At 38.3% G+C, this 27818-nt stretch overlaps 1 protein-coding gene across 3 annotated transcripts in view; it reads right to left on the reverse strand.

Annotated features, from left to right (window-relative positions):
- LOC128205883 (kinesin-like protein KIF13B) overlaps positions 1-27818 on the reverse strand; it is a 142106-nt gene that overhangs the window by 94929 nt on the left and 19359 nt on the right. For all 3 annotated transcript variants that reach the window (XM_052907923.1, XM_052907921.1, XM_052907920.1), the window contains exons 3-5: positions 8822-8955; positions 4496-4588; positions 3447-3627 (exon numbers count right to left, since the gene is read on the reverse strand). In XM_052907923.1, coding sequence (XP_052763883.1) covers positions 3447-3627; positions 4496-4588; positions 8822-8955 — 408 coding nt within the window. The remainder of the gene's footprint in view (positions 1-3446; positions 3628-4495; positions 4589-8821; positions 8956-27818) is intronic.

Below are 27818 nucleotides of genomic sequence, written 5' to 3' on the forward strand. Positions count from 1 at the left end.
CTTGCCAGCGGAAGGCACATCGGGTAAAGTGCGAACAAACAACCATAAGGTATTACCATCACAATAGTTTGTTATACTGATGTTTTTCTAATGACAGACAGCGGGTGTTTTTCACACCTTCGCACATTTGAAAAGATTTGATAGTGACAATAATGCTACTTTGCGTTATGCACATTCATTTATCAATTTTTTAAAACAGTAACATACAACAAAATGTTTTGTAAAATATCGAAACATTGAAATTCTAATAGCATAGAACGGACGCAGGCAATTTTTAAGATGAGAATTGGGGGTAAAAAAGTGCGTCCTATGCATGATATAATACGGTACGCGTTGAATAGAACCTTCCAACAGACACATGTTCAACCAAAACATACCCAACTGATGAGAAAAGTGGCCATCCTTGACTCCATCCCCTTCCTTTTCTACCTTCAGTACCTCACATACAGACAGATGGGGCAAGATGGGAGGAAGCAAACAGCAAAACAGGAATTTCTTAACTTTCTGTTCAACGAGGGTTATAATATTGACTACACAGAGCGTTTAGAAACAGTGTATAATATGCTGGGCCACTGCTGGGAACTGGAAGACAGACTGGACGACGCCTTGACATGCTACTCAATGTCACTACATATCTGTCCATACAATAATCCTGCCAGCTGGCATATGGGAATCATATTGAACAACATAATCAACCAATGAATATTCAACATTCGAAGTTCACACCACAAGGAATCTTGAACTGCTACTTCAGAACTTTGTAATGGAAACTATGTGGACAAGCTCAAAGTTCACACAACTTGGAATATGAACTGTTACTTAAGAATTTTCCAATGGAAACTATGTTGACAAGCTCAAAGTCCACACAACTTGGAATCTTGAATTGTTACTTCAGCATGTTCCAATGGAAACTATGTTGACAAGCTCAAAGTCAACACAACTTGGAATATGAACTGTTACTTAAGAATTTTCCAATGGAAACTATGTTGACAAGCTCAAAGTCCACACAACTTGGAATATGAACTGTTACTTAAGAATTTTCCAATGGAAACTATGTGGACAAGCTCAAAGTTCACACAACTTGGAATATGAACTGTTACTTAAGAATTTTCCAATGGAAACTATGTTGACAAGCTCAAAGTCCACACAACTTGGAATCTTGAATTGTTACTTCAGCATTTTCCAATGGAAACTATGTGGACAAGCTCAAAGTTCACACAACAGTAAACAAAATTCAACCCACAAACCTCCAACAGACACAAAACGAGTGAACGAAATGCCACAGGACAACAAACACATCGTACATAAAATGAAATATTAGAATTAATAGATGGTATGAGTTCAATCGCCTGAAAACAATCAGTGAAAATAGAAAATCACTGTAAAAATGGAGTCATAGAGGGGTTTTTCACATAATAATACAATATAGTTACATCAAATGGCACACAGGCAATTGCTGAAGTCAGGCTGCTGTTCAAGTATTCTCACCAAAAGTTGAGCAAGATATACATATGGTACATGCACATTTTGGTTCATAGCTTCAATCTAGCCAACCAGAGCCAAGTATTTTTGAGCACATTGTTTACCTGAATGAGCCTATGTGACTAAATAGGTTATAACCTAAAAGTCCAGCTAATGAAAGCCAGGGATATGACATGTATGGTTTGATACAACGCATGAAAACTATAATCCATCGACACTGTTGTATTATTTGTAAAACATGATTATCATTTTGCAAATATGTTTATTCATTAAGCAATTATGTAGGTTTGTCTTTACTTTTTTCACAATAATTTATGCCATATACATCTTTCGAATTTCTGTGCATAACTGTCAATGTTTTATAACTTCAATGGTTACAAATGCTACATGTTACACAAACTAATTTCCATATTATGTCAGTCGTTGCAAATATAAATGTTAAGTTACGCATTTTGGGCAATAAATTATCTGTACAATTTTTTTACTCTTATTTATTTATTCATTTCAGCACCTAAGAGATCTACGGAAGAATTCTGAATAACAATTATAAAATGCACTGCAGGGGAGTATGTAATGGTAAAGTTAAGCAAATATAATCAATAATAACTATTGCCTAGAAAAAAATATGGGGAGGGTACAAACAAGAAACAATGTGTTCTTTATGTTGTTTGTTTCCTGGTAATACCTACAAAGGCTGACCATAATCAAATTAAACCTAACCCTGGGTACAAGTTTAATTAACTACAGTCGAAACTCGTTATGTCAAAGAAGTCGGGACGTGTAATCGATGTAAGCAGAATTGTTTTATATAGAAAAAGAAGAATCTGGACTGGGGAAAAAGTTTGACACAACCGGAAAATTGAGATATCAGAGATCCACATAGCGAGTTTAGATTGTACTTTAATTGATCTTAACCTAAAAAATTAAATCTTGGTGTTTTCTTTGAATCACATGTAGACAATCAATTGATTGGATGCATGTCTAAGGATTAAGAATTAGTTAGAACGCGATAAGGAGTCTCGCTCAATCTGGTCATCTGGTCAAATGTTGGAAGTGGTCAGCCATGAAATTATGTACCATGATTAAACAATTTGAAAAAAAGTGTTTTGGAGTCACAAACTCATTTAGAAATGAAGGAATAGAAAGTATAGAAGGATGATATGTATAATATGCAATGAACTACACCACAGGTTATTGTTTTTTCAAATTAATATAGGCTACAGTTTTTTTTTAAATGAAATACATTGAAATAGTTAGTGTCTCTCTTAATTATAAATAGTGAAATAATATTCATTGTTAGAAAATATTTTCTTGCAATTGTATCCTCCAGTGTCTCAGTGTGTGTATACCAAGTGATAAATTACGTCATATATATGCTACGTCGGAAGGTAGCATTTAGCTTAAAATGAACTCTTAAATCAAAGATAACTTTTCTTTTACACCACCATTTTAAATGAAACAAAGGGCAGTCTATGTTGCTTAAAGAGCCCCGCATTTGTTTTATTACCGAAGTTTGATAAAGTCATTAGTTTCATCAAACACTTCGACAAACCTGTTTCCAAAGTCATGTTTTGACGGTGCTCCGTCAGACGGCCGTACTGTGAAAAGGTTTGTCAAAGTGTTTAAAGAAATTAAACTCGCAATCAAACTCTGGTATAAGGCTGAAGGCAGGGCTCCGTAAGCGGCGTAGACTGCGCTTTGTTTCATTTATAATGGTGAAGAAATAGTGAAGTTATCTTTGTTTAAAGTTTTTTTTTTAAATCAAAATAGTGCCTTCCGACGTAGCATTTATGACGCAATTTTATCACATGGTATACACACACTGTGTCTAGTCCCTACAAAGTAATCCAATGTTTTGTACAACTATGTAAGCTATGATTTATTGACATAATATAATCTCTATATTGGACAATTAAAGAGCTAAATGACAACCAGCACCATGTTCATTACAGCACCAAACTTACCCCTTTAAATCCAGCAGATCGTGGACCTTTTCATTGTAAATCTCCATGTACGAGACCTCCATTTTAAAACCAGTCGACTCGTTCTCCCGCTTGGCAATTTGATCAAACAGAGCGTCACACAGACGAGGGATAATGCCTTTCTCCTCCATAGTACCCATCATTGTATAGGATTTTCCTGAACCTGCACAGAAAATACAAGTTAACACACCCAATGGGCAACAATATTAAAATATTATTCATTCCAATCTAACATGAGCACTGACTAAGAAAACAATGGCAACAACAATTGGTGGGGAACAAAAAGAGCATTGCAAGAGGTGCCCATGGCTTGTCTGTTTTTTGTCAATCAAGGGGCGTAACTCAACAAAATTAAAGCCAGAGTTATAGAACTTCACATGAGCAAGTTATCTCATGGCAACACGAGTACAAAGTTTCATATTGTATCCAACAAAGTTATGTGTGTGTGTGTATAAAATAAATGTATATGTGTATATGTTTATGTATATGTATGTAAAAGCTTTAATCACTTATAATGCCATTCATATGTATTGTTATAATGTTATTTTTTTATAATTGGTATGTTATATGCTGTCTGTTTTGTATGGAATTGCATATATATATGAATATTTTTTTGATGTACACATGTTTTGCACTTGTCGTCATTTTGTATGATATTCAGCCACATAAGTCTATGATCTTCTAGTAAATAAATGTTCTGTTCTATTCTGTTCTGTTCATACAAAAATCTTAAAGCATTTATGAACAATGGCTACCACACTGACAACAAGGCTATTACAATAGCAAACAAGTTTTATAGTAAGAAAATTTATTTCTTTTTCATAAAAAAGCATCAAAGTCCTCACTTTGAGAAACAAAACAACCCACAGATAAACGTTTATACAGATAGAAAACAGGTCCAGATAAATATATGTTAATAATAGTTTCAGCAACACTTGTGCCAAATTTCATGCCTTTCCCATTTTCTGATTGTTTTGGCAAATTCCGGGACAATTTCACTGGACTAAGAGTAACCCATGCCAATAATGCACCTGTTTGTCCATATGCGAATATACAGCCATTGTATCCCTCAAACGCTCCCTGTAACACTGGCTCACCAAGGCTCTGGAAAACCTCCTGCTGGCCTGAAATACACAACAAACTTGTTACAGATATATCATACATTAACAATACAGTTCATGATTATTAATGGCCTTGGAACGGTCTGTGAACGGTCAGTGGCTTTTTTCTATTTACAGTAGGTTTTAAACCAGTTTTTGAGTACTGAACTAAAGACAATAAAGACGTAAAAGCAGAAGTAGCAAAACCTGTGCTTGTACTTTAAAGATGGTCTAAAGCTACTTTCAAGGGGAGAGCACTATGAATGTACACATATTTAGTATCACAAACATTTACTTCCCTTGGAAAATGATCCCACAATGATTTTAAGCTTTTTTCTACAGCTAATCAACTGATGCACTAGTGAGCCATATACCAAATGTTCAGGGTAAAAATGTCAAGACAGGGTTTTCTCTTGGGCTTGTGGCGCTAACGCTGATAACGGGTTTAACTAATTACATCCCTAGTGGCCTTAGCCCCATAGTTTATACAAAAATAGTGCCTTTAATCTTGTGAGGGGAATGAAATTTCCAGGAAGAGATGTCTATAAATTGCCCCAGTTATAAGGAAGATCTTGTTAGATATTTAAGGAGATGACCTTGCCCTCGAGGGCAATCATAGAGCATGGACCTAGACTAATAACCGTGATAACTCTTTTTTTTATGATTTTTTTTGTGATTTTCCCCCCGTTCTCCATAGAGATTTCTAAAAAAGATTAATGTTCAAATAACGACAAATATTATTACTACTAGTTTTATACAATCCCATTCTCCATTTTATATTAATTTCATATATATCCAGTCAGTCGGTTTCGTTCTATGAAATATAAGATATTATATTCGAGGTCCTAATATTAAATTTGATATACTCATTGCCTACAGTTTCTAAAGTACTCAGTCATTGAAATTAGACTTTTGAATGAACAAGCCCAAATTCTTATAGTATTGCTTATCATCAACTTTTTTAACAAGCCCTTCTATATAAAATTCAAATATTTTGCCTGCGCAGGACTTGCGAGCTTGTGTTAATTTCGAGCATTGAGTACACCGTTAATTATTAAAATAATGATAAAATAAACATAAACTTCTTTTACATAATCAACTTATTGGATAAAAGATTGTGTACTACTAAGGAACATGTTGTTTAGTTGTGTGTAACCGTGATCGATAAATACTCATGTACTGTTATGAAACATACTGATGTTCATGATTAATCTGATAATTGAGTCGCGCATCAGGCAATTTTATATTGGAACATTGGTGGTAGGCTGAGCTATTGAACGTTAGCGAATCAGAATGTACATTGAGAACAACCTCATCACATGATCCAAGTTAATCAAGTGTGATAGTCATAGCATAGAAATGAGGCCTTAAAATAAATGTTTGTTTAGGGTAACATCCCCAAAATTATTAGGTAAGGTAGGTAGGGTTGTTTTTTGTTGCTGTTTTTTTTACAAAATATACTTTGTCAAGATCATTTTCTTTCAAATACCACTATTTCAAGATTACATTAAATAACACTCACACATTGATGTTGTTATGGAGTTTTATTCTCAGTCAAAAACTAATGACCATTTACGTTTAAACAAAATTGTATTTAGGGCATAAAATAAGGACAGCAGATCTTAAAGCAACTATGCACCAGATGATCAATTTGCAAGAAAAAAGTAAATTGTCGAAAACTGTCATAAACTTTGTATTAATGTGTACAAAGCATTGAAACTTCCTAACAGAAGTACCACATAGTTTACAATTTATTTAAGTTTAGCAGTTATTTCGTATTTTTCCATTAAAAAAGATTACTGGGTATGTCTAGTAGAATTCAGCCCTTATGCATGATTGGCTAGTCGGTGTTATCACATGATATTACCGAGTTAGAGTATAGCTTAATTATGTCACCCGATTAGAGTAAGCTGGTGTAGTTCAGTGGATACAACGCTGGACTGCAATTTTGGCGACACAGGTTCGACACAATTTTTTTTTTACACTTTGGTACTTTTTTTATAAAATAATTGTCCCGAGATTTGTTACAGAAAAAAACTTTTTTTGGTGCCAATCTGGTGTACAGTCCCTTTAATAGGTAGGTTCGGGTTACCCAAAACAAACAATTTCTTTGTTAGGCCTGATGAAAAATAATGAAAAGCACTTAAGGAGTAAAGAAAACTATTGTATTTTACAAGCCAGACAGGCCATTTTAAATATTGTTGTTGTGAAAGCAGATGGTCATGAAAGTGTTTATAAACATTGGCTGGACTAAGAAAACCAAATACATCACCTATATTGACAATATTTGATTTTTTTGTGAAATTTGCTTGATATATTTTTAGTTTATAACCAAAACACTAATTTGTCATGCTCTATGTAACATAACTATCAACATTTATCCATATGTCTACGATATCAAAACATCGTAGATATATGGTGAGTCAGCCATTTGTCAGTTTTTTCCTCAACGTTCTATTCTGAATAAGTGCATTTTCCGTCAAGGACAGCGATTTTGAATGCCATTTAATTTTAGCATGTTAATTTTTTTTAGCCAAATAGAAGTAAAATTCAACTGAGCTGAATGTGACATCTGTACCCTATCCCTATCATACCCAAATAAGATTAGCTCCCTGCATTTGATAATTTTTTAACAGTACATGTACTAAGGTCATTCTGATTGTTTCAAATATTGATGAGCTGTTAAAGAAGCTTTAAATAGGAGAAAAACAATGCCATGTCATTGCAATCAAAAAAGGACTCCAGACAAATGCACTTAAATTGTTACACCAAAAAGGATTTTTTTTTTTTTTTAAATGAACATTTCATCATTCTTAGACAATACGGTTAACAAATCATATGCATTCCTTATTGTTCATACAGATGCAGATCAATATAATATCTACAAAACCGATTTTTAAATTATTAAACCAGGGTGCCCTTTAAGGAAATTATATACTCAATGTTGATATTATGTTGTGCCCTTTCTAGGAAGACATTACCATGCCATCTATCAATACTAGACAGTGTTTTTTTCTGGTTAATTTGGAGGTGAATTTCAGCCTTATTTACAATTCTAAAACATATAAATTATTTCTAAAATTTAAATTTCTTATCATTTCTTTTTTAATTTTGTTATCAAATAATAAAACCCCAATCTCTTTATGTGCTGAGGAAGAGTGGGTGTATTCTTAAAAAAACATCAATCCCTTTATGTGCTGAGGAAGAGTGGGTGTATTCTTAAAGAAACATCCATGTTTTTACTTCGCAAAATCTACTAGGCTTTCATAAAAACGTCATGAAAGCATCATGAGTGATATGTGTATTCCATTTATGCTGTGCAACCAGCCGTCTGTGGCGTGCTTTTCCATTAATAGTTTTGCATTATCTGTGCATATATTGAAAATTGTAAAATTTAACAGTGTTATAAAGAACTGCTATTCAAGGTTTATGAAAATAAGCTTACAAAAAAAGTCAAACAATCTTATGTCGACAAAATATCTCTACATTTAATATATTTGAAAATATAGGAATCAGAGGATCAAATTATTAAGTCATAAAACAAGAGGCCCATGATGGCCTATAATGCTATACCGACATAGCTTTTAAGGTCATTTTCAATCCAGAGCATGTATGTATGGGTAATAGGCAACATACTGATAGTTTAGGGGTAGCTGTGAAAACGCTATTGCTAATTGATGCACTGACGGATCCACCGACAATGCTCTTCTGACCTTTGGCCTGGAGTTTAGTAAACTTGGGGTAATAAATCTAGAACTCATCAAAAATCAATAAACCCTCAGTCTCAGTTTAATGCATTTTATTACTATTCTATAAACATTCCCTGTTTCACACATTGTGCAAATTAGTCAGGGATATCAAAACATACACAGAGGCAAAATGACCTTATGGACATAGGAAGATTTCTACTGGAGTGATTTTCCACATGATGTAATCAGAAGCGTACAACTAAAGCACTGACAATGCATCAAACATAAATGGAAAAATGGCCAGGTGTAAAATACAGAGACAAGCCCAGCGAACAAAATCTTACTGCGATCTGTTAAATGTTCGCTTCGGGCTTATTCTCTGATAAATAACTCGGGCAATATAAAATCATCTCATTAGTTACATTATATATTAGTTATCAACAAATATTGAGGTTATCAATAACAATGAGGATATCATGAAAAATTGTTTTTTTTGAAACAGTCAAACCTAATCAGCAATTCCATTTATTTGGTAATTAACAAATTTTAAAAAGACTTCATGACTTACTTGCAAACTTGGGATTGTCTTTGTCCATGGACCAGAAGCAGTGGTCGAAGGCAAATGATTTTGGGGCCTTCCTTCTGCCCCGACCTCCTTCGCCACCACCTCCGCCCACCAGCCGACCATGCACATCTAGGGGCCTGTAAAACAAACACATAGAGTATTACTCACTAGGAGAGTTTAATATAAGTTTTACATATAAAACACCACATTTAAATGGGCCTTAAAATTTTAACAGACTGAAAAACAAGAACAAGTCATGATGCCAATGCTGTCATACTACTCATTTGCATAATATAACTGGTAAAAACAGTTATAATAACTAGGTTTCATGGTCAGATATGTAAGTTTTTAAGTCAGATGTAACTTGTGTCATCAAATATTGACATCAAGGCAAAAATGCATATAATGATTAAACCAGGATGCCCTTTTATAAAAATATAAAAATTGCAGCATTTCTGTTGTGCCCTTTCGAGAAAATATTACCATGCCATTATCAAACCAGGGGAAAACATTTTGCAGGGCGGTTTTCAAGGCTATGCATGGATGCAGATAAATAACAATGTAATAATATTTTTTTTTATCTTGGAATCAACAATTTGTTATTAATCACAATGTATTCTGATGAGGTAACGATCGTCATTAGTCTGCAGGAAACTTTATGCACTTTGGGTCATAATAAAAGACATTTTGTGATCATTGCAGAGAACATAAACGAGAGGAGGTGCGGTGACAATGGTGGGGGGGGCTGATTTATTGTTTCGCAGTATGATCTGTGATATTTCCGACATTATTCATAATTTTCTCCTTTCCTTTATACACAAGATCGATTCCAATGCTACAATGATCAAAAATGACTCGTCTGGCTTTTCCTCAGATGAAAGCCGCAATAAAGACAAAGAGTTATCTTTTTCAAGATTCTTGTATAGATGACGTTTGATACATTTCTCAGGGGCTTTTATACATTGTGTAATCAGATTCGAAATAAGAATACTTCACAGTTGCTAAAAATGATGGATTTTCCCAATTGGCTGAATGAAATGTCCCAAAATTTACCATTTTAATTTTATTCCAATGGTGATAACATGGTATTAGATAGAGTGAAAAGTGGTGAAAATAGCTCAGATCAAAAGATAAATTAAGAACACAAGAGGATAGAGCTTCAGTCACACTGAAGCCAGACCCAACACGGAGCACCCAGGATCAAGAGATATCTTGATCATGGGAGATCCTTGGTGAAATTGAATTGATTGTCTCTTGATTGTCGCAAAACATCATCACCAGCCTGGACCCAACATGGCACAACATGCATGACCACAGATCAACACTGAGCCATCACGGATACCCTCGGTTCCACCACGGCATTCATCCATGTTCATCCATGCTTGGTCCAGCATAAATCCTGAATGGCCAGGCCCCATTTTATTTCTCGAAACTTCTTCAGTCCCTTTTAACAGGATTAAGCTAAGCTCACTTTTTTTGTCTTTCAATTACTTGTGTAATATTAACTTCTTTAATAGTTTTTATAATTTATATAGGAATTATCTTTCTGATTTTCACAATAAACCCATTTTCATTATTCAAAATCCAATTTAAGTATGTATTTTGACTTATTGAAATAAGTTATTTAAGCCTGTTAAGCTTAAGAACTTTTGAGAAATTGAGGTCTTGGGTGCCCCAGTGTGATCCGTGTCCAACACCACATGCCAGATCGCCAAGGATTACCCAGGATCACCACAGTGTCACTATAGACCTTGAAGGAGCCAATACGCTCCCTACACATACTGTGACGGACAAAAATAAACCCTATTTTCTCTTTGAGCATTTTCAATCTTAAACCTATTAGCTTAAGAATCTTGATTTTACCAAAAAAATAAAAATTATCAAGATAATCATCATGATAAATTTCTTTAAAAGCCCGAGTACTCCTCAGAATATTACACAAATTATACAACACAAAAAAGTGTGTACAGACGACAGGTGGCTTCAGTATGTACAGGACAATACATTGATGCAAGAACTCCGAGATGAAGATGCCTCCTCCTTCAAAAGGTATATGAGGATCACGCCAATAATGTTCAATGACATACTCCAGCGTCTAATGCCTCGCATTCTGAAAAAGAACACCAGGTTCCGTAATGCCCTTCCTGCTGGCTTTAAGCTTGCGATGACGCTGAGGTACATGGCATCTTGGGACACGTAAGCCTCCTTGGCATATCCGTGTTGCTGTGGTAAGTGTATGCCATTCCCAATACTCCAGAGGCCTGGCGTGAAGTGGCTTCCCAATTTGAGAAAGTGGAACATGCCTCATACTCTTGGTGCCAGGGCTTCTAAAATTTTGGAACCTCAATCAGTCCAGACCCGGCGACCCCCCCCCCCCCCCCCCCAAAAAAAAGACCTGTTCAAAAGTCCGAATATATAGAAATGTCACACATTTTTGCAACGTGTATCCTAACAATATTTTTTTGCGATGTGGCAATTCGTAAGATGGCTCTAGAACCGTCATCAACTAGTATTGATACAAACTTTCTAACAAGAAAGGCTGCGATCGAAGATAACTGCGGCCGGTGGGAAGCGGTCAGACAACAAAAAGTGAAACGGCATTTTGATTTATTTGCATAATAAAAGTGGGTCAACGTTCAACTGATAATCTTGAATAATCATGTAATCGGGGCTTCTAGCTATAAGATTGATAGCGACAACAAATTGTTCAAAACAGTGTATTAAAATGACGTTTGTGTATTACAATTTCTACAATTTTTACTAACTTAGACATTTGGATCGAAATTATTAAAAATGAGAAAATTCGGTCCAGACAGGCAAATTGCCGGTTTTTAGAAGCCCTGCTTGGTGCCCTTGATGGCAAACATGTGGAACTCAAGAAGCAACCAGGCTCGGGAAGTTTGTATCACAATTACAAGGGCTTCTTTAGTATAGTATTTCTGGCGTAAGTCAATGCAAACTATAACTTTATCTGGAGTGACCTGAGGGGACATGGGCTTCATGTCAGACTGCCAGATCTTAAATGATTCTTAATTGAAGGAATGTATGGCTAAAAGATAACAAAGCCTGGCAGAAGGCTTTCCGAAGATGCGGAGTTAATGGTGATGGGTACCCGAATGGCTCCAGATGGTTTTCCAAAGATCCCAAAGCCACCCCGAATTAAACCTTTGGCGTCCAAATTTTAAAACTTTTTTCGATCCCGATTTGGCCTGAAGTGCCGAAAAGGTTTCCAGAAGGGTTAAGGAAGGACAGGGAAGGATTCCAGCAGGGTTAAGGAAGGACAGGGAAGGATTCCAGAAGTGTTAAGGAAGGACAGGGAAGGATTCCAGAAGGGTTAAGGAAGGACAGGGAAGGATTCCAGAAGTGTTAAGGAAGGACAGGGAAGGATTCCAGAAGGGTTAAGGAAGGACAGGGAAGGATTCCAGAAGGGTTAAGGAAGGACAGGGAAGGATTCCAGAAGGGTTAAGGAAGGACAGGGAAGGATTCCAGAAGGGTTAAGGAAGGACAGGGAAGGATTCCAGAAGTGTTAAGGAAGGACAGGGAAGGATTCCAGAAGGGTTAAGGAAGGACAGGGAAGGTTTCCAGAAGGGTTAAGGAAGGACAGGGAAGGATTCCAGAAGGGTTAAGGAAGGACAGGGAAGGATTCCAGAAGGGTTAAGGAAGGACAGGGAAGGATTCCAGAAGGGTTAAGGAAGGACAGGGAAGGATTCCAGAAGGGTTAAGGAAGGACAGGGAAGGATTCCAGAAGGGTTAAGGAAGGACAGGGAAGGATTCCAGAAGGGTTAAGGAAGGACAGGGAAGGATTCCAGAAGTGTTAAGGAAGGACAGGGAAGGATTCCAGAAGTGTTAAGGAAGGACAGGGAAGGATTCCAGAAGGGTTAAGGAAGGACAGGGAAGGTTTCCAGAAGGGTTAAGGAAGGACAGGGAAGGATTCCAGAAGTGTTAAGGAAGGACACGGAAGGGTTCCAGAACATCACGAAGACATGCCGAAACATCCCGATTTTGCAAATTCCGCTTTCGGGAACCCTTTGGGGGCCTAGTGGACGGCAGGTATAACATAGTTCATAATGGATCCCGTTTCTTTATTGTTGTGTGCTTACATAAACATTTTTAATACCCTTAAAATGATTGAAGCACTCATGTTCGTTCAAAGACAAATTCGCAATTTTGGCAATGTCAGCTTAAGGAAACGAGTCTTATTTCAAAAAAGCTTTTAAAGATGTATCTACACGGTTAAAGAAAATGACCTAAGAAGATTTAAGACGTTAAATTGATCTTGGCTTGATAATTTGCTGTATAATGCAAGCAGTATCTCTAGTCATTGTGATTATGGATAAATAAAGTAACATCTCAGAGAAGTATTGAGATTTGCCCTTGCTATTAGAAACAAGTTCTCAGAAATTTAGCACCTTTAAGTGATTGATGGAAAAAAAACTGAATTCACAGATAGGCAACCATTAATAATATAGTTTCTCAACCACTGCTGCCCTGCATGATGTCTGAAACTTGCAACCTTGCCTATGATTTCTAACAAAAATCGAGGGGGGGGGGGGTTCAGGTCAGTCCCATTCTGGTGGTGGCTTGGGTCCCAAGGGTAGGCAACCTGGGACGTTAATGGGTCATTGGATTATGACTTCAACAAGTTAAATTAATCAACAAGAAGTGAAAAAATTCTGTAAGAACTGCATTTATACTTAACAGACTACCTCAAAATTCCCTAGTTAAATTTTTTAATTTTTTTAAAAATGCAAATCAAATCTGCCCACCTACTATAAGTTGCCCAATTTTCTCTCTCTAAAAATCCAAGGTAATAAAAGTAATGTAATATTTTCTCTGGCCTCGAAGAAACAGTAGGAATAGAGCTCTTAATTGGGAAAAGTTTCTTTGTTTCCAGCTAACTGGATGCCTCTAAGAGGTATTCCATTACCTTGTGAAAGTATGACTTGTATTTCTACTGACTGCAATTTGAACCCTTCAGTTTTAAAGAATGATATATCATATTCTTCTACATGAAAGCACATAATGTGGCCAAGAAGTTGTTCCCCTGAAAAGCTTTCTCCTTAGTAAATTTATAGTTTGATCTATTTTTTACAAAAAAAAAAATCTGATGCATTGATGCTGAATTTCTAGGCGAAAAATCAACTTCAGGTTTCTGACACACAGATAGGGCATCAGCTTGTTATTACTAACAGTCTTTAATAATCATTATATCTCAAACAAGGGCATGCAAATGCTTGATTGTATGTATATTATTTAAAAAGGGGCTAATATTAATACCTATAGAAAGCCATGGCTTTTGGGAAGCTAAGGATGACCTACACAGCCTATAGGAATCTTTGGCATACACGGCCTAAAGGAAGCTATGACCTACAGAAAGCTATGGCCTACATGGCCTATGTGAAGCTATGGCCTACAAAGCCTATAGGAAGTATTTAGGAAGATATGGCCATCATAGCCTATAGGACAATATGGACTACATAGCATATAGAAAGTTAAAGCAAACATTGCCTATAGAAAGCTATGGCCTATGTCGAGCTATGGCCTACAAAGCCTATAGGAAGTATTTAGGAAGATATGGCCATCATAGCCTATAGGACAATATGGACTACATAGCATATAGAAAGTTTTGGCCTACATGGCCTTTAGGAAGCCATGGCTCTTATTGTGTTAATATTATGTGGGCTCAGACAGGCATGTAGGCCAAATTACTTAGCTTCCCTTAGGCTATGTAGGCTGAAGCTACCTATTTACTGGTAGGAGATATGGGCCAAAAGGACTTCCAACAAACTTGCTGAAAATACATTTCCAAGTGGCAATAACCCAGACCCTACATAGAAATCTGCCTACATATCATTTTAAGCCGAATTTTACTATGACCCTGATTATTAAAGAGATCCTCTGCTACATGTGTCTTTGACATCATGTGTGCCAAGTTTCATTGAACTCTCTTGAATGGTGTTTGTGTAATGACCATGGTTAGCTTTTGCATGTTGACAACAATAGCAATTATAAAGCCATCAAAATACTCCTTTTTCTAAAAGCTGACAAACTAGATGAAGGTTTGGTACAAAGTATTAGTATCGGTATAAGAGTCACATGCATGGCCAACAAATTCATTAAATTGCTATGAGCAAACAGGCTAGCAAACGTCTTGTTGTAGGGTAAATTACAAAACAATTTCAATGGAGGAATGAGCTAACAATTAATAAGGTTTGGTAGTCTGAAATCTTAAGATAAAAAGCCCCACAAGCCTACTAAAGAAACACATATGCAAATGTAAATTTTAACTCTAATGTTACAAGTTTTTATTGATCATGCAGACTACAGTGAAAATAAATCTGAGTGTAACCAGCAGAAAGAACATCCTGGACTTCCAGGGATCAAGCCATCAAACCTCACTAAAGTAGACATGATTTTTATGATAAAACAACTTGGTTCTGCAACAGTATCAAGGGCCTAATACTGAAAATGATTGGCACCTTGTCATGTCCTCACAGTGGAAGCATGGTTTTATCAATTTTGGATGAAAAAATATTCGAGTGTCAGTGGGCGAAATAACGAAAAAAAACGCCTGCCCATGTGCCCGCCCGCCCGAACAACAGCATTCATCATTCTAATAACCAGTTTTTACTAACAATCCGATTGGTTAAAAATAGGAGGACTGGTTAAAAATAGATTAACTAAGGGACCAAAAAGCCTAACCCTTTTAATATAATTAATATTAATAATGATAACGGTGAAAACCATTATTCACTCTTCGAAGAGTTTTAGTTATGCACCAGTCAATTGTAACCACTGACCCCCAGGTCCGGGGGTATACCTCGGATAGCCGAGGACATGGGCCGTGTTTTTATTTTCCAGGGGGCCCCACAGTGCCGTGTGAATGTGGTGGTTTTGTCTTCGCAAAAATATAGCAGGGAATGCGCCTTACTTAGGGTCCCTGGGGTGTGGGGGGCGGGTTTGACCAGCTGTTCGTCCCTGCAGGGTGGAGATTTTACCTGGGGTTGGCTGGAAAGTCCTCGCTATTCGCCAGACCTGGGGGGGGGGCTGTGGCTACAATTGACTAGTGCATTAGAGAAAATGCCCAATAAAATATACATCTAGTATCTCTGTGTCATTCCTCATGAAAATGTCACAATCATAAAATAACATATTTTCTGTGTTGCTTTTTCACAAGACGGCTTCACAAGAAATCGATAGTTGGCATTATCTTTATTCTTTGGTTGCTTGAAAAGAATGAAAATGTGGTAAATCTGTCAAACGAAATATCGATAAGTGTGGCCTACAATGAATTTTGGAGGGCATGCAGGTTTAGACAATAATGTTGTGGAAATTAACACCACAGAGAAAATCCACCGAAATAACTTAAACAATCTAGAGCAGACACTGGGTTATAAAATATTCATATATCCCAACTATTGCAATGATTACTGTAATTCCAATACTTGAAAAGTAGTTACGGAATATATTTATATCATTCATTAATTATACTTAAAGATAATTCCTAGAAATAAAATTTGCAGTTAATTTGGCCCATTTTTATGCCTTAAATGGGGCTGGACACCAGATGATAAATATGGCAAGGAAAAAAGAAAATGGTAAAAACTAACATAAAATCGATATCATTGAGGACAACGCAATGAATCTGGGTCCTGATTTATCACATCGCTTACGACACATGCATCTTTTGCAGTTTTTGCGCATTTTTCCAATTCTAAATTTACTGGGGGTGTCTACCAAGTTAATACCAGTAAGTTTAAATATAGCATCGGTTTATTTATCTGAACTCATACACAGATATGATTTTAACTGAGAAACCATTAATCACTATTTTTAAACGTCGAAACACAGATGGGACAGCAACATGATTGTTGCGTTCATTATTTTAATCATATAAAATGATTTATTATCGACCACATGAGGAACTTCTGTATTTGCCGATTTTGAGAGCATCTGGTGTCTAGTCCCTTTAAATATAAGGCCTTACCATTACCCCTGAGCTTACCCATAACTTACCTAACCATAAAAAATATATCATTGAAATATGAGAGGAAAACAATTCAGAAAATTAGGTTGCAGACCACATTGGAAACACTGTTTTTGAAAATTATAGTTCTAAAAACAGCAATGAATAATAGTCGCTCAACTAACTTCAACCTTGGGAAATCCTAGGATCAAAAACACAACAGAACACATCCAACAATTCTTGTATTATCTAATTATCTGACAAGTTAAAAGCTTCCATGCACAGCCAATGAGCCTATTGTAATAATTCCGCAAAGCTTTTAACAACATTGTATTGCATATAATCATGAGGCATTAAAACAATACAATGTTTTACACAAATCCGGATTACAATTTTTTTAACCCCATTTCACTATGGTTGTTGCATGTTTAAGTTTCTGACACGGACATAAGTCACGCTGGAGAATCGAGCCGTCGTATTCACGAATATCACGGAGCAGATGCACTCAATTTTTAGGGAAAAAGAGCGTTAATAATTCTACAAAATATCAATTATTTTTCAAAAAAGCCATGATATGTGCACAGAATGTGCGTCAATTACACCTATTAATCGGTACCTTTTTTGTTGAGAATACCAATTTAAGTATTGGCATTCAATGCAAAGCATATTTTTTTAAGATAAATAAAGAATATCTTTTAAAATACTTATTTTTCTTCTTGAATTTAATTGCACGTGCTCTATTTTATTTGTGAAAAGTACTGCTCAATTCTCCCTTGTGTCAGCAATTCCTTCTTTTACGAGACAAGAGATCTGCAACCAGATGCCAGTGCCCATTGATTAAGGGACTTAACTCAACAAAACTGATGGGTCACTGCATTTTAACAGTTTTGTTATTATTATTGTTACTGTACCAATTTTCGTTTAAATATCGACAACAACAACAGTTATATTGTTGTTCACAAGATCAATGTTGATAAAGCCAAAAGAATAATGAAGACAACAAAGTCATGATGAGTAAGAACTACAAATATGGAAGTCTCAATCGATACAAAATGATTTTCATCTTCGATAAACCCTTGAATACAAACAGGACAAATTTCCCTGAGAATAACCTGTATAATTATATTGCCAGTTGGCCACATTTTCCATCAATGCCAATCAAAGGAATGCAATTATTAGGGAGATCAGAAAGATGATTCCTTAATTAGATCAAATAAGACCAAACGTATACACACTTGCCTCAGAAAAAGAGAGATTATAAGCCAAGAAAAGATTGATAAAGAATAACAACCGCTCTTAATTTGGAGTCAGAAAAAGGTTATGGGCGAAACAAGAGAAATATGGAGGAACTGGAACTGGAATTCAGTAGCAACAATCATTAATGTGTTGCTCCAACAAGGGACACAAGGGAGACAGGTGTAGTAGCTGTTGTGGGTAGAGTGTAGAGCATATCTGAGAGGAGATGTGTACAGCATGTAGGAACGTCCTGTGATCATGATTCCTGATGAGCATTTGAAAAGGCTCTGTGATTATATTCATTAAACATCATGAGAATTATGACACTGTTGGTACATTAAGATGCAACAAATGGCTTGATACAATTCAGATGCAAGAAATACCTTGGTACACTTCAGATGCAACAAATGGCTTGGTACACTTCAGATGCAACAAATACCTTGGTACACTTCAGATGCAACAAATGGCTTGATACATTTCAGATGAAAGAAATACCTTGGTACACTTCAGATGCAACAAATGGCTTGGTACACTTCAGATGCAACAAATACCTTGGTACATTTCAGATGCAACAACTGGCTTGGTACACTTCAGATGCAACAAATGGTTTGGTACACTTCAGATGCAACAAATGGCTTGGTACACTTCAGATGAAAGAAATACCTTGGTACACTACAGATGCAACAAATACCTTGGTACACTTCAGATGCAACAAATGGCTTGGTACACTTCAGACGCAACAAATGCATTGGTGCACTTCAGATGCAACAAATAGCTTGGTACACTTCAGACGCAACAAATGCATTGGTGCACTTCAGATGCAACAAATAGCTTGGTACACTTCAGACGCAACAAATGGCTTGGTACACTTCAGATGCAACAAATGGCTTGGTACACTTCAGATGCAACAAATGGCTTGGTACACTTCAGACGCAACAAATGGCTTGGTACACTTCAGACGCAACAAATGCATTGGTGCACTTCAGATGCAACAAATAGCTTGGTACACTTCAGACGCAACAAATAGCTTGGTACACTTCAGACGCAACAAATAGCTTGGTACACTTCAGACACAACAAATGGCTTGGTACACTACAGACGCAACAAATAGCTTGGTACACTACAGATGCAACAAATGGCTTGGTACACTACAGATGCAACAAATAGCTTGGTACACTTCAGATGCAACAAATGGCTTGGTACACTACAGATGCAACAAATGGCTTGGTACACTTCAGATGCAACAAATGGCTTGGTACACTACAGATGCAACAAATGGCTTGGTACACTTCAGATGTAACAAATGGCTTGGTACACTACAGATGCAACAAATGGCTTGGTACACTTCAGATGCAACAAATACCTTGGTACACTTCAGATGCAACAAATGGCTTGGTACACTTCAGACGCAACAAATACCTTGGTACACTTCAGATGCAACAAATTGCTTGGTACACTACAGATGCAACAAATGGCTTGGTACACTTCAGATGCAACAAATATCTTGGTACACTTCAGATGCAACAAATGGCTTGGTACACTTCAGATGTAACAAATGGCTTGGTACACTTCAGATGTAACAAATGGTTTGGTACACTACAGATGCAACAAATGGCTTGGTACACTTCAGATGCAACAAATGGCTTGGTACACTTCAGATGCAACAAATGGCTTGGTACACTACAGATGCAACAAATAGCTTGGTACACTTCAGATGCAACAAATGGCTTGGTACACTTCAGAAGCAACAAATGGCTTGGTACCCTTCAGAAGCAACAAATGGCTTGGTACACTTCAGATGCAACAAATAGCTTGGTACACTTCAGATGCAACAAATGGCTTGGTACACTTCAGAAGCAACAAATGGCTTGGTACACTTCAGATGCAACAAATAGCTTGGTACACTTCAGATGCAACAAATGGCTTGGTACACTTCAGATGCAACAAATGGCTTGGTACACTACAGATGCAACAAATAGCTTGGTACACTTCAGATGCAACAAATGGCTTGGTAGACTACAGATGTAACACATGGCTTGGTACACTACAGATGCAACAAATGGCTTGGTACACCTCAGACGCAACAAATGGCTTGGTACCCTTCTGATACAACAAATGCATTGGTGCACTTCAGATGCAACAAATGGCTTGGTACACTACAGATGCAACAAATGGCTTGGTACACTTCAGATGCAACAAATGGCTTGGTACACTACAGATGCAACAAATGGCTTGATACACTTCAGAAGCAACAAATTGCTTGGTACACTACAGATGTAACACATGGCTTGGTACACTACAGATGCAACAAATAGCTTGGTACACTTCAGATGCAACAAATGGCTTGGTACACTTCAGATGCAACAAATGGCTTGGTACACTACAGATGCAACAAATAGCTTGGTACACTTCAGATGCAACAAATGGCTTGGTAGACTACAGATGTAACACATGGCTTGGTACACTACAGATGCAACAAATGGCTTGGTACACCTCAGACGCAACAAATGGCTTGGTACCCTTCTGATACAACAAATGCATTGGTGCACTTCAGATGCAACAAATGGCTTGGTACACTACAGATGCAACAAATGGCTTGGTACACTTCAGATGCAACAAATACCTTGGTACACTTCAGATGCAACAAATGGCTTGGTACACTTCAGATGCAACAAATGGCTTGGTACACTACAGATGTAACACATGGCTTGGTACACTTCAGATGCAACAAATGGCTTGGTACACTTCAGATGCAACAAATGGCTTGGTACACTACAGATGCAACAAATAGCTTGGTACACTTCAGATGCAACAAATGGCTTGGTAGACTACAGATGTAACACATGGCTTGGTACACTACAGATGCAACAAATGGCTTGGTACACCTCAGATGCAACAAATGGCTTGGTACCCTTCTAATACAACAAATGCATTGGTGCACTTCAGATGCAACAAATGGCTTGGTACACTACAGATGCAACAAATGGCTTGGTACACTTCAGATGCAACAAATGGCTTGGTACACTTCAGATGCAACAAATAGCTTGGTACACTTCAGATGCAACAAATGGCTTGGTACACTACAGATGTAACACATGGCTTGGTACACTTCAGATGCAACAAATACCTTGGTACACTTCAGATGCAACAAATAGCTTGGTACACTTCAGATGCAACAAATGGCTTGGTAGACTACAGATGTAACACATGGCTTGGTACACTACAGATGCAACAAATGGCTTGGTACACTACAGATGCAACAAATGGCTTGGTACACTTCAGATGCAACAAATGGCTTGGTACACTTCAGATGCAACAAATGGCTTGGTACACTTCAGAAGCAACAAATGACTTGGTACACTACAGATGCAACAAATATCTTGGTACACTTCAGATGCAACAAATGGCTTGGTAGACTACAAATGTAACACATGGCTTGGTACACTACAGATGCAACAAATGGCTTGGTACACTACAGATGCAACAAATGGCTTGGTACACCTCAGACGCAACAAATGGCTTGGTACACTACAGATGCAACAAATGGCTTGGTACACTTCAGATGCAACAAATACCTTGGTACACTTCAGATGCAACAAATGGCTTGGTACACTACAGATGCAACAAATGGCTTGGTACACTACAGATGCAACAAATGGCTTGGTAGACTACAGATGCAACAAATGGCTTGGTACACTACAGACGCAACAAATGGCTTGGTACACTTCAGATGCAACAAATACCTTGGTACACTTCAGATGCAACAAATGGCTTGGTACACTTCAGATGCAACAAATGGCTTGGTACACTACAGACGCAACAAATGGCTTGGTACACTTCAGATGCAACAAATGGCTTGGTACACTACAGATGCAACAAATGGCTTGGTACACTTCAGATGCAACAAATACCTTGGTACACTTCAGATGCAACAAATGGCTTGGTACACTTCAGAAGCAACAAATGGCTTGGTACACTTCAGATGCAACAAATGGCTTGGTACACTACAGACGCAACAAATGGCTTGGTACACTTCAGATGCAACAAATGGCTTGGTACACTACAGATGCAACAAATGGCTTGGTACACTTCAGATGCAACAAATGGCTTGGTACACTACAGATGCAACAAATAGCTTGGTACACTTCAGATGCAACAAATGGCTTGGTAGACTACAGATGTAACACATGGCTTGGTACACTACAGATGCAACAAATGGCTTGGTACACTACAGATGCAACAAATGGCTTGGTACACTTCAGATGCAACAAATACCTTGGTACACTTCAGATGCAACAAATGGCTTGGTACACTTCAGAAGCAACAAATGGCTTGGTACACTACAGATGCAACAAATAGCTTGGTACACTTCAGATGCAACAAATGGCTTGGTAGACTACAGATGTAACACATGGCTTGGTACACTACAGATGCAACAAATGGCTTGGTACACTTCAGATGCAACAAATGGCTTGGTACACTTCAGATGCAACAAATGGCTTGGTACACTTCAGATGCAACAAATGGCTTGGTACACTTCTGATGCAACAAATGGCTTGGGAACCTTCAGATGCAACAAATACCTTGGGACACTTCAGATGCAACAAATGGCTTGGTACACTTCAGATGCAACAAATGGCTTGGTACACTTCAGATGCGACAAATGGCTTGGGTACCTTCAGATGCAACAAATACCTTTGGACACTCCAGATGCAACAAATGGCTTGGGTACCTTCAGATGCAACAAATACCTTTGGACACTCCAGATGCAACAAATGGTTTGGTACACTTCAGATGCAACAAATACCTTGGGACAATTCAGAGGCAACAAATACATTGGGACAATTCAGATGCAACAAATGGCTTGGGACACTTCAGATGCAACAAATGGCTTGGGTACCTTCAGATGCAACAAATACATTGGGACTCTTCGGATGCAACAAATGGCTTGGGGCATTTAAGACCCAACAAATACCTTGGTACACTTCAGATGCAACAAATGGTTTGGTACACTTCAGATGCAACAAATGGCTTGGTACACTTCAGATGCAACAAATGGCTTGGTACACTTCAGATGCAACAAATGGCTTGGGACACTTCAGATGCAACAAATGGCTTGGGTACCTTCAGATGCAACAAATACCTTGGGACACTTCAGATGCAACAAATGGCTTGGTAAACTTCAGATGCAACAAATGGCTTGGTACACTTCAGACGCAACAAATGGCTTGGGGCATTTAAGATGCAACAAATGGCTTGGTACACTTCAGATGCAACAAATGGCTTGGGGCATTTAAGATGCAACAAATGGCTTGGGTACCTTCAGATGCAACAAATACATTGGGACACTTCGGATGCAACAAATGGCTTGGGGCATTTAAGACCCAACAAATACCTTGGTACACTTCAGATGCAACAAATGGTTTGGTACACTTCAGATGCAACAAATGGCTTGGTACACTTCAGATGCAACAAATGGCTTGGTACACTTCAGATGCAACAAATGGCTTGGGACACTTCAGATGCAACAAATGGCTTGGGTACCTTCAGATGCAACAAATACCTTGGGACACTTCAGATGCAACAAATGGCTTGGTAAACTTCAGATGCAACAAATACCTTGGTACATTTTAAATGCAACGAATGTCTTAGTAAACTTCAGATGCAACAAATAACTTGGGACAATTCAGAGCCAACAAATACATTGGGACACTCCAGATGCCACAAATGGCTTGGTACACTTCAGATGCCACAAATGGCTTGATACACTTCTGATAAAACAAATGGCTTGGGACACTTCAGAGCCAACAAATGGTTTGGTACACTTCAGATGCAACAAATGGCTTTGGACACTTTAGATGCAACAAATGGCTTGGGACACTTCAGATGACACAAATGGCTTGATACACTTCTGATAAAACAAATGGCTTGGGACACTTCAGATGCCACAAATGGCTTGGTACACTTCAGATGCCACAAATGGCTTGATACACTTCTGATAAAACAAATGGCTTGGGACACTCCAGATGCCACAAATGGCTTGGGACACTTCAGATGCCACAAATGGCTTGATACACTTCTGATAAAACAAATGGCTTGGGACACTTCAGACGCAACAAATGGCTTGATACACTTCTGATAAAACAAATGGCTTGGGACACTTCAGATGCAACAAATGGCTTGGGACACTTCAGATGCAACAAATGGTTTGATACACCTCTGATGCAACAAATGGCTTGGGACACTTCAGATGCAACAAATGGCTTGATACACTTCTGATAAAACAAATGGCTTGGGACACTTCAGATGCAACAAATGGCTTGGTACACTTCAGATGCAACAAATGGCTTGGTACACTTCAGATGCAACAAATGGCTTGGGGCATTTAAGATGCAACAAATGGCTTGGTACACTTCTGATGCAACAAATGGCTTGGGACACTTCAGATGCAACAAATGGCTTGGGACACTTCAGATGCAACAAATGGCTTGATACACTTCTGATAAAACAAATGGCCTGATACACTTCAGATGCAACAAATGGCTTGGGGCATTTAAGATGCAACAAATGGCTTGGGTACCTTCAGATGCAACAAATACATTGGGACACTTCGGATGCAACAAATGGCTTGGGGCATTTAAGACCCAACAAATACCTTGGTACACTTCAGATGCAACAAATGGCTTGGTACACTTCAGATGCAACAAATGGCTTGGTACACTTCAGATGCAACAAATGGCTTGGGACACTTCAGATGCAACAAATGGCTTGGGTACCTTCAGATGCAACAAATACCATGGGACACTTCAGATGCAAAACATGGCTTGGTACACTTCAGATGCAACAAATGGCTTGGGACACTTCAGACGCAACAAATGGCTTGGTACACTTCAGATGCAACAAATACCTTGGTACACTTCAGACGCAACAAATACCTTGGTACACTTCAGATGCAACAAATGGTTTGGTACACTTCAGACGCAACAAATGGCTTGATACACTTCAGATGCAACAAATGCATTGGTGCACTTCAGATACAACAAATGGCTTGGTACACTTCAGATGCAACAAATAACTTGGTATACTTCAGAAGCAACAAATAGCTTGAAAACATCTATAAAACAAAAATGCATAATTTCCTTGACATACAAGTTATAGGTCGACATGAAATTCTGAAACCATGTCCTGTATGATGTTTATGCATCAATACCACTGCATCCATTGCCATCCATCCCTCTTCCAGTCATTGTATCCCTGTCTGCCAACAGCATAACACTGAAGATTTATCCTTTTAGGGAGACAGAATGGATTCATATTCCTAATATAGCATCACTAATTTTCATGTGCAAGTTGTTATAAAGTGGAAAAAGTATCATATTTAACAATTAATGTAAGGCTATATTACTCAAGAATCACACATGAATGTTTTCTTCATTGCCTGATAGATTATTTCTGGTACCAAACAGGACTTTTCCTCCAATGTTTCATTAGGGATTTTTGCATTCAGATTGTTGAACAATATTTTTTGCAATTGATTTACAGCTAAAAATATGACCGGGGAGAAAAAGAGGATCCACTAGTACAGCCCGCCCAAGCCATCATGAAACCAGATATAACTGGTAAGCCTGATTAAAGTGTGACAATATAATATAAGACAACAGAACTTTTGTAAAAATGTCATCCTAAGAATCAATTTTGCCACTTTAATCTTAAGTGATTAGTGTGTGTTAACATGAAGGGGTCTGGCGCGAAATTAACATAAATTAAACAATAGAAGCTACAATAACATGCACAGCAGCAGAACACTTCAGATCAAAGCCATAAGTTAGATTAATGTAATCAAATATAACACACAGATTTCAGCCACAAATCATCATGGAATTGACAAGGTGTGTGTTTCTGGTAATGAAGACCTCTCTAGAGAGATGTATGCTACAGATCTAGCAGGAGCAACACAGCCAGGAGGCCTTTCATCAAAAATCTTAGGATGATCGATTTCAAAACTTGGGAGAAATGTTCATCAGTGCAGAACTATAGAATGTCCAACATGGGTGTCACAACCAGGGGGCCATTTCATCAAGAATATCTAGCATGGGTGTCACAAACAGGAGATAGATGCGTCAAAAATGTCCAACATGGACACTACAACCAGGAGGTCATTTCATCAAAATTGTCCAACATGGGCATCACAACTAGGGGGCTGTTTCATCATTAATGTCCGGCATACGTATCACAACTGGGGGGGGGGGGGGGGGGCGTTTCAACAATAATGTCCAGCATTGGGTGTCACAACCAGGGGGCCGTTTCATCAAGAATATCTAGCATGGGTGTCACAAACAGGAGATAGATTCGTCAAAAATGTCCAACATGGACACTACAACCAGGAGGCCATTTCATCAAAATTGTCCAACATGGGCATCACTACTAGGGGGCTGTTTCATCATTAATGTCCAGCATAGGTATAACAACTGGGGGGCCGTTTTAACAATAATGTCCAACATTGGGTATCACAACCAGGAGGCTGTTTCATCAAGAATGTCCAGCATGGGCTTCATAACCAGGGGGCTGTTTCAACAAGAATGTCCAGCATGGGTATCACAACCAGGAGGCTGTTTCATCAAGAATGTCCAGCATGGGCTTCATAACCAGGGGGCTGCTTCAACAAGAATGTCCAGCATGGGTATCACAACCAGGAGGCTGTTTCATCAAGAATGTCCAGCATGGGTATCACAACCAGGCGGCTGTTCCATCAAGAATGTCCAGCATGGGCATCATCACCAGGAGGTCAATTCATCGAGAATGTCCAGCATGGGTATCACCACCAGGAGGTCATTTCATCAAGAATGTCCAGCATGGGTATCACCACCAGGAGGCAGTTTCATCAAGAATGTCCAGCATGGGCATCACAACTAGGGGGCTGTGCCATCAAGAATGTACAGCATGGGCAACACAACCAGGAGGCAGTTTCATCAAGAATGTACAGCATGGGTACCACAACCAGGAGGCTGTTTCATCAAGAAATGTCCAGCATGGGCAACACAACCAGGAGGCAGTTTCATCAAGAATGTACAGCATGGGTACCACAACCAGGAGGCTGTTTCATCAAGAATGTCCAGCATGGGTATCATCACCAGGCGGCCGTTCCATCAAGAATGTCCAGCATGGGCATCACAACTAGGGGGCTGTGCCATCAAGAATGTACAGCATGGGCAACACAACCAGGAGGCAGTTTCATCAAGAATGTACAGCATGGGTACCACAACCAGGAGGCTGTTTCATCAAGAAATGTCCAGCATGGGTATCATCACCAGGCGGCCGTTCCATCAAGAATGTACAGCATGGGCAACACAACCAGGAGGCAGTTTCATCAAGAATGTACAGCATGGGTACCACAACCAGGAGGCTGTTTCATCAAGAATGTCCAGCATGGGTATCATCACCAGGCGGCCGTTCCATCAAGAATGTCCAGCATGGGCATCACATCCAGGAGGCAGTTTCATCAAGAATGTCCAGCATGGGTACCACAACCAGGAGGCTATTTCATCAAGAATGTCAAGCATGGGTATCATCACCAGGAGTCAGTTTCATCAAGAATGTCCAGCATGGGTATCACAACCAGGAGGCAGTTTCATCAAGAATGTACAGCATGGGTATCACAACCAGGAGGCTGTTTCATCAAGAATGTTCAACATGGGTATCACAACCAGGAGGCTTTTTCATCAAGAATGTCCAGCATGGGTTTCACAAGCAGGAGGCTGTTTCATCAAGAATGTCCAGCATGGGCATCACAACCAGGAG

Source organism: Mya arenaria, chromosome 10 (genome assembly GCF_026914265.1).
Source record: "Mya arenaria isolate MELC-2E11 chromosome 10, ASM2691426v1".
NCBI lineage: Eukaryota > Metazoa > Mollusca > Bivalvia > Myida > Myidae > Mya > Mya arenaria.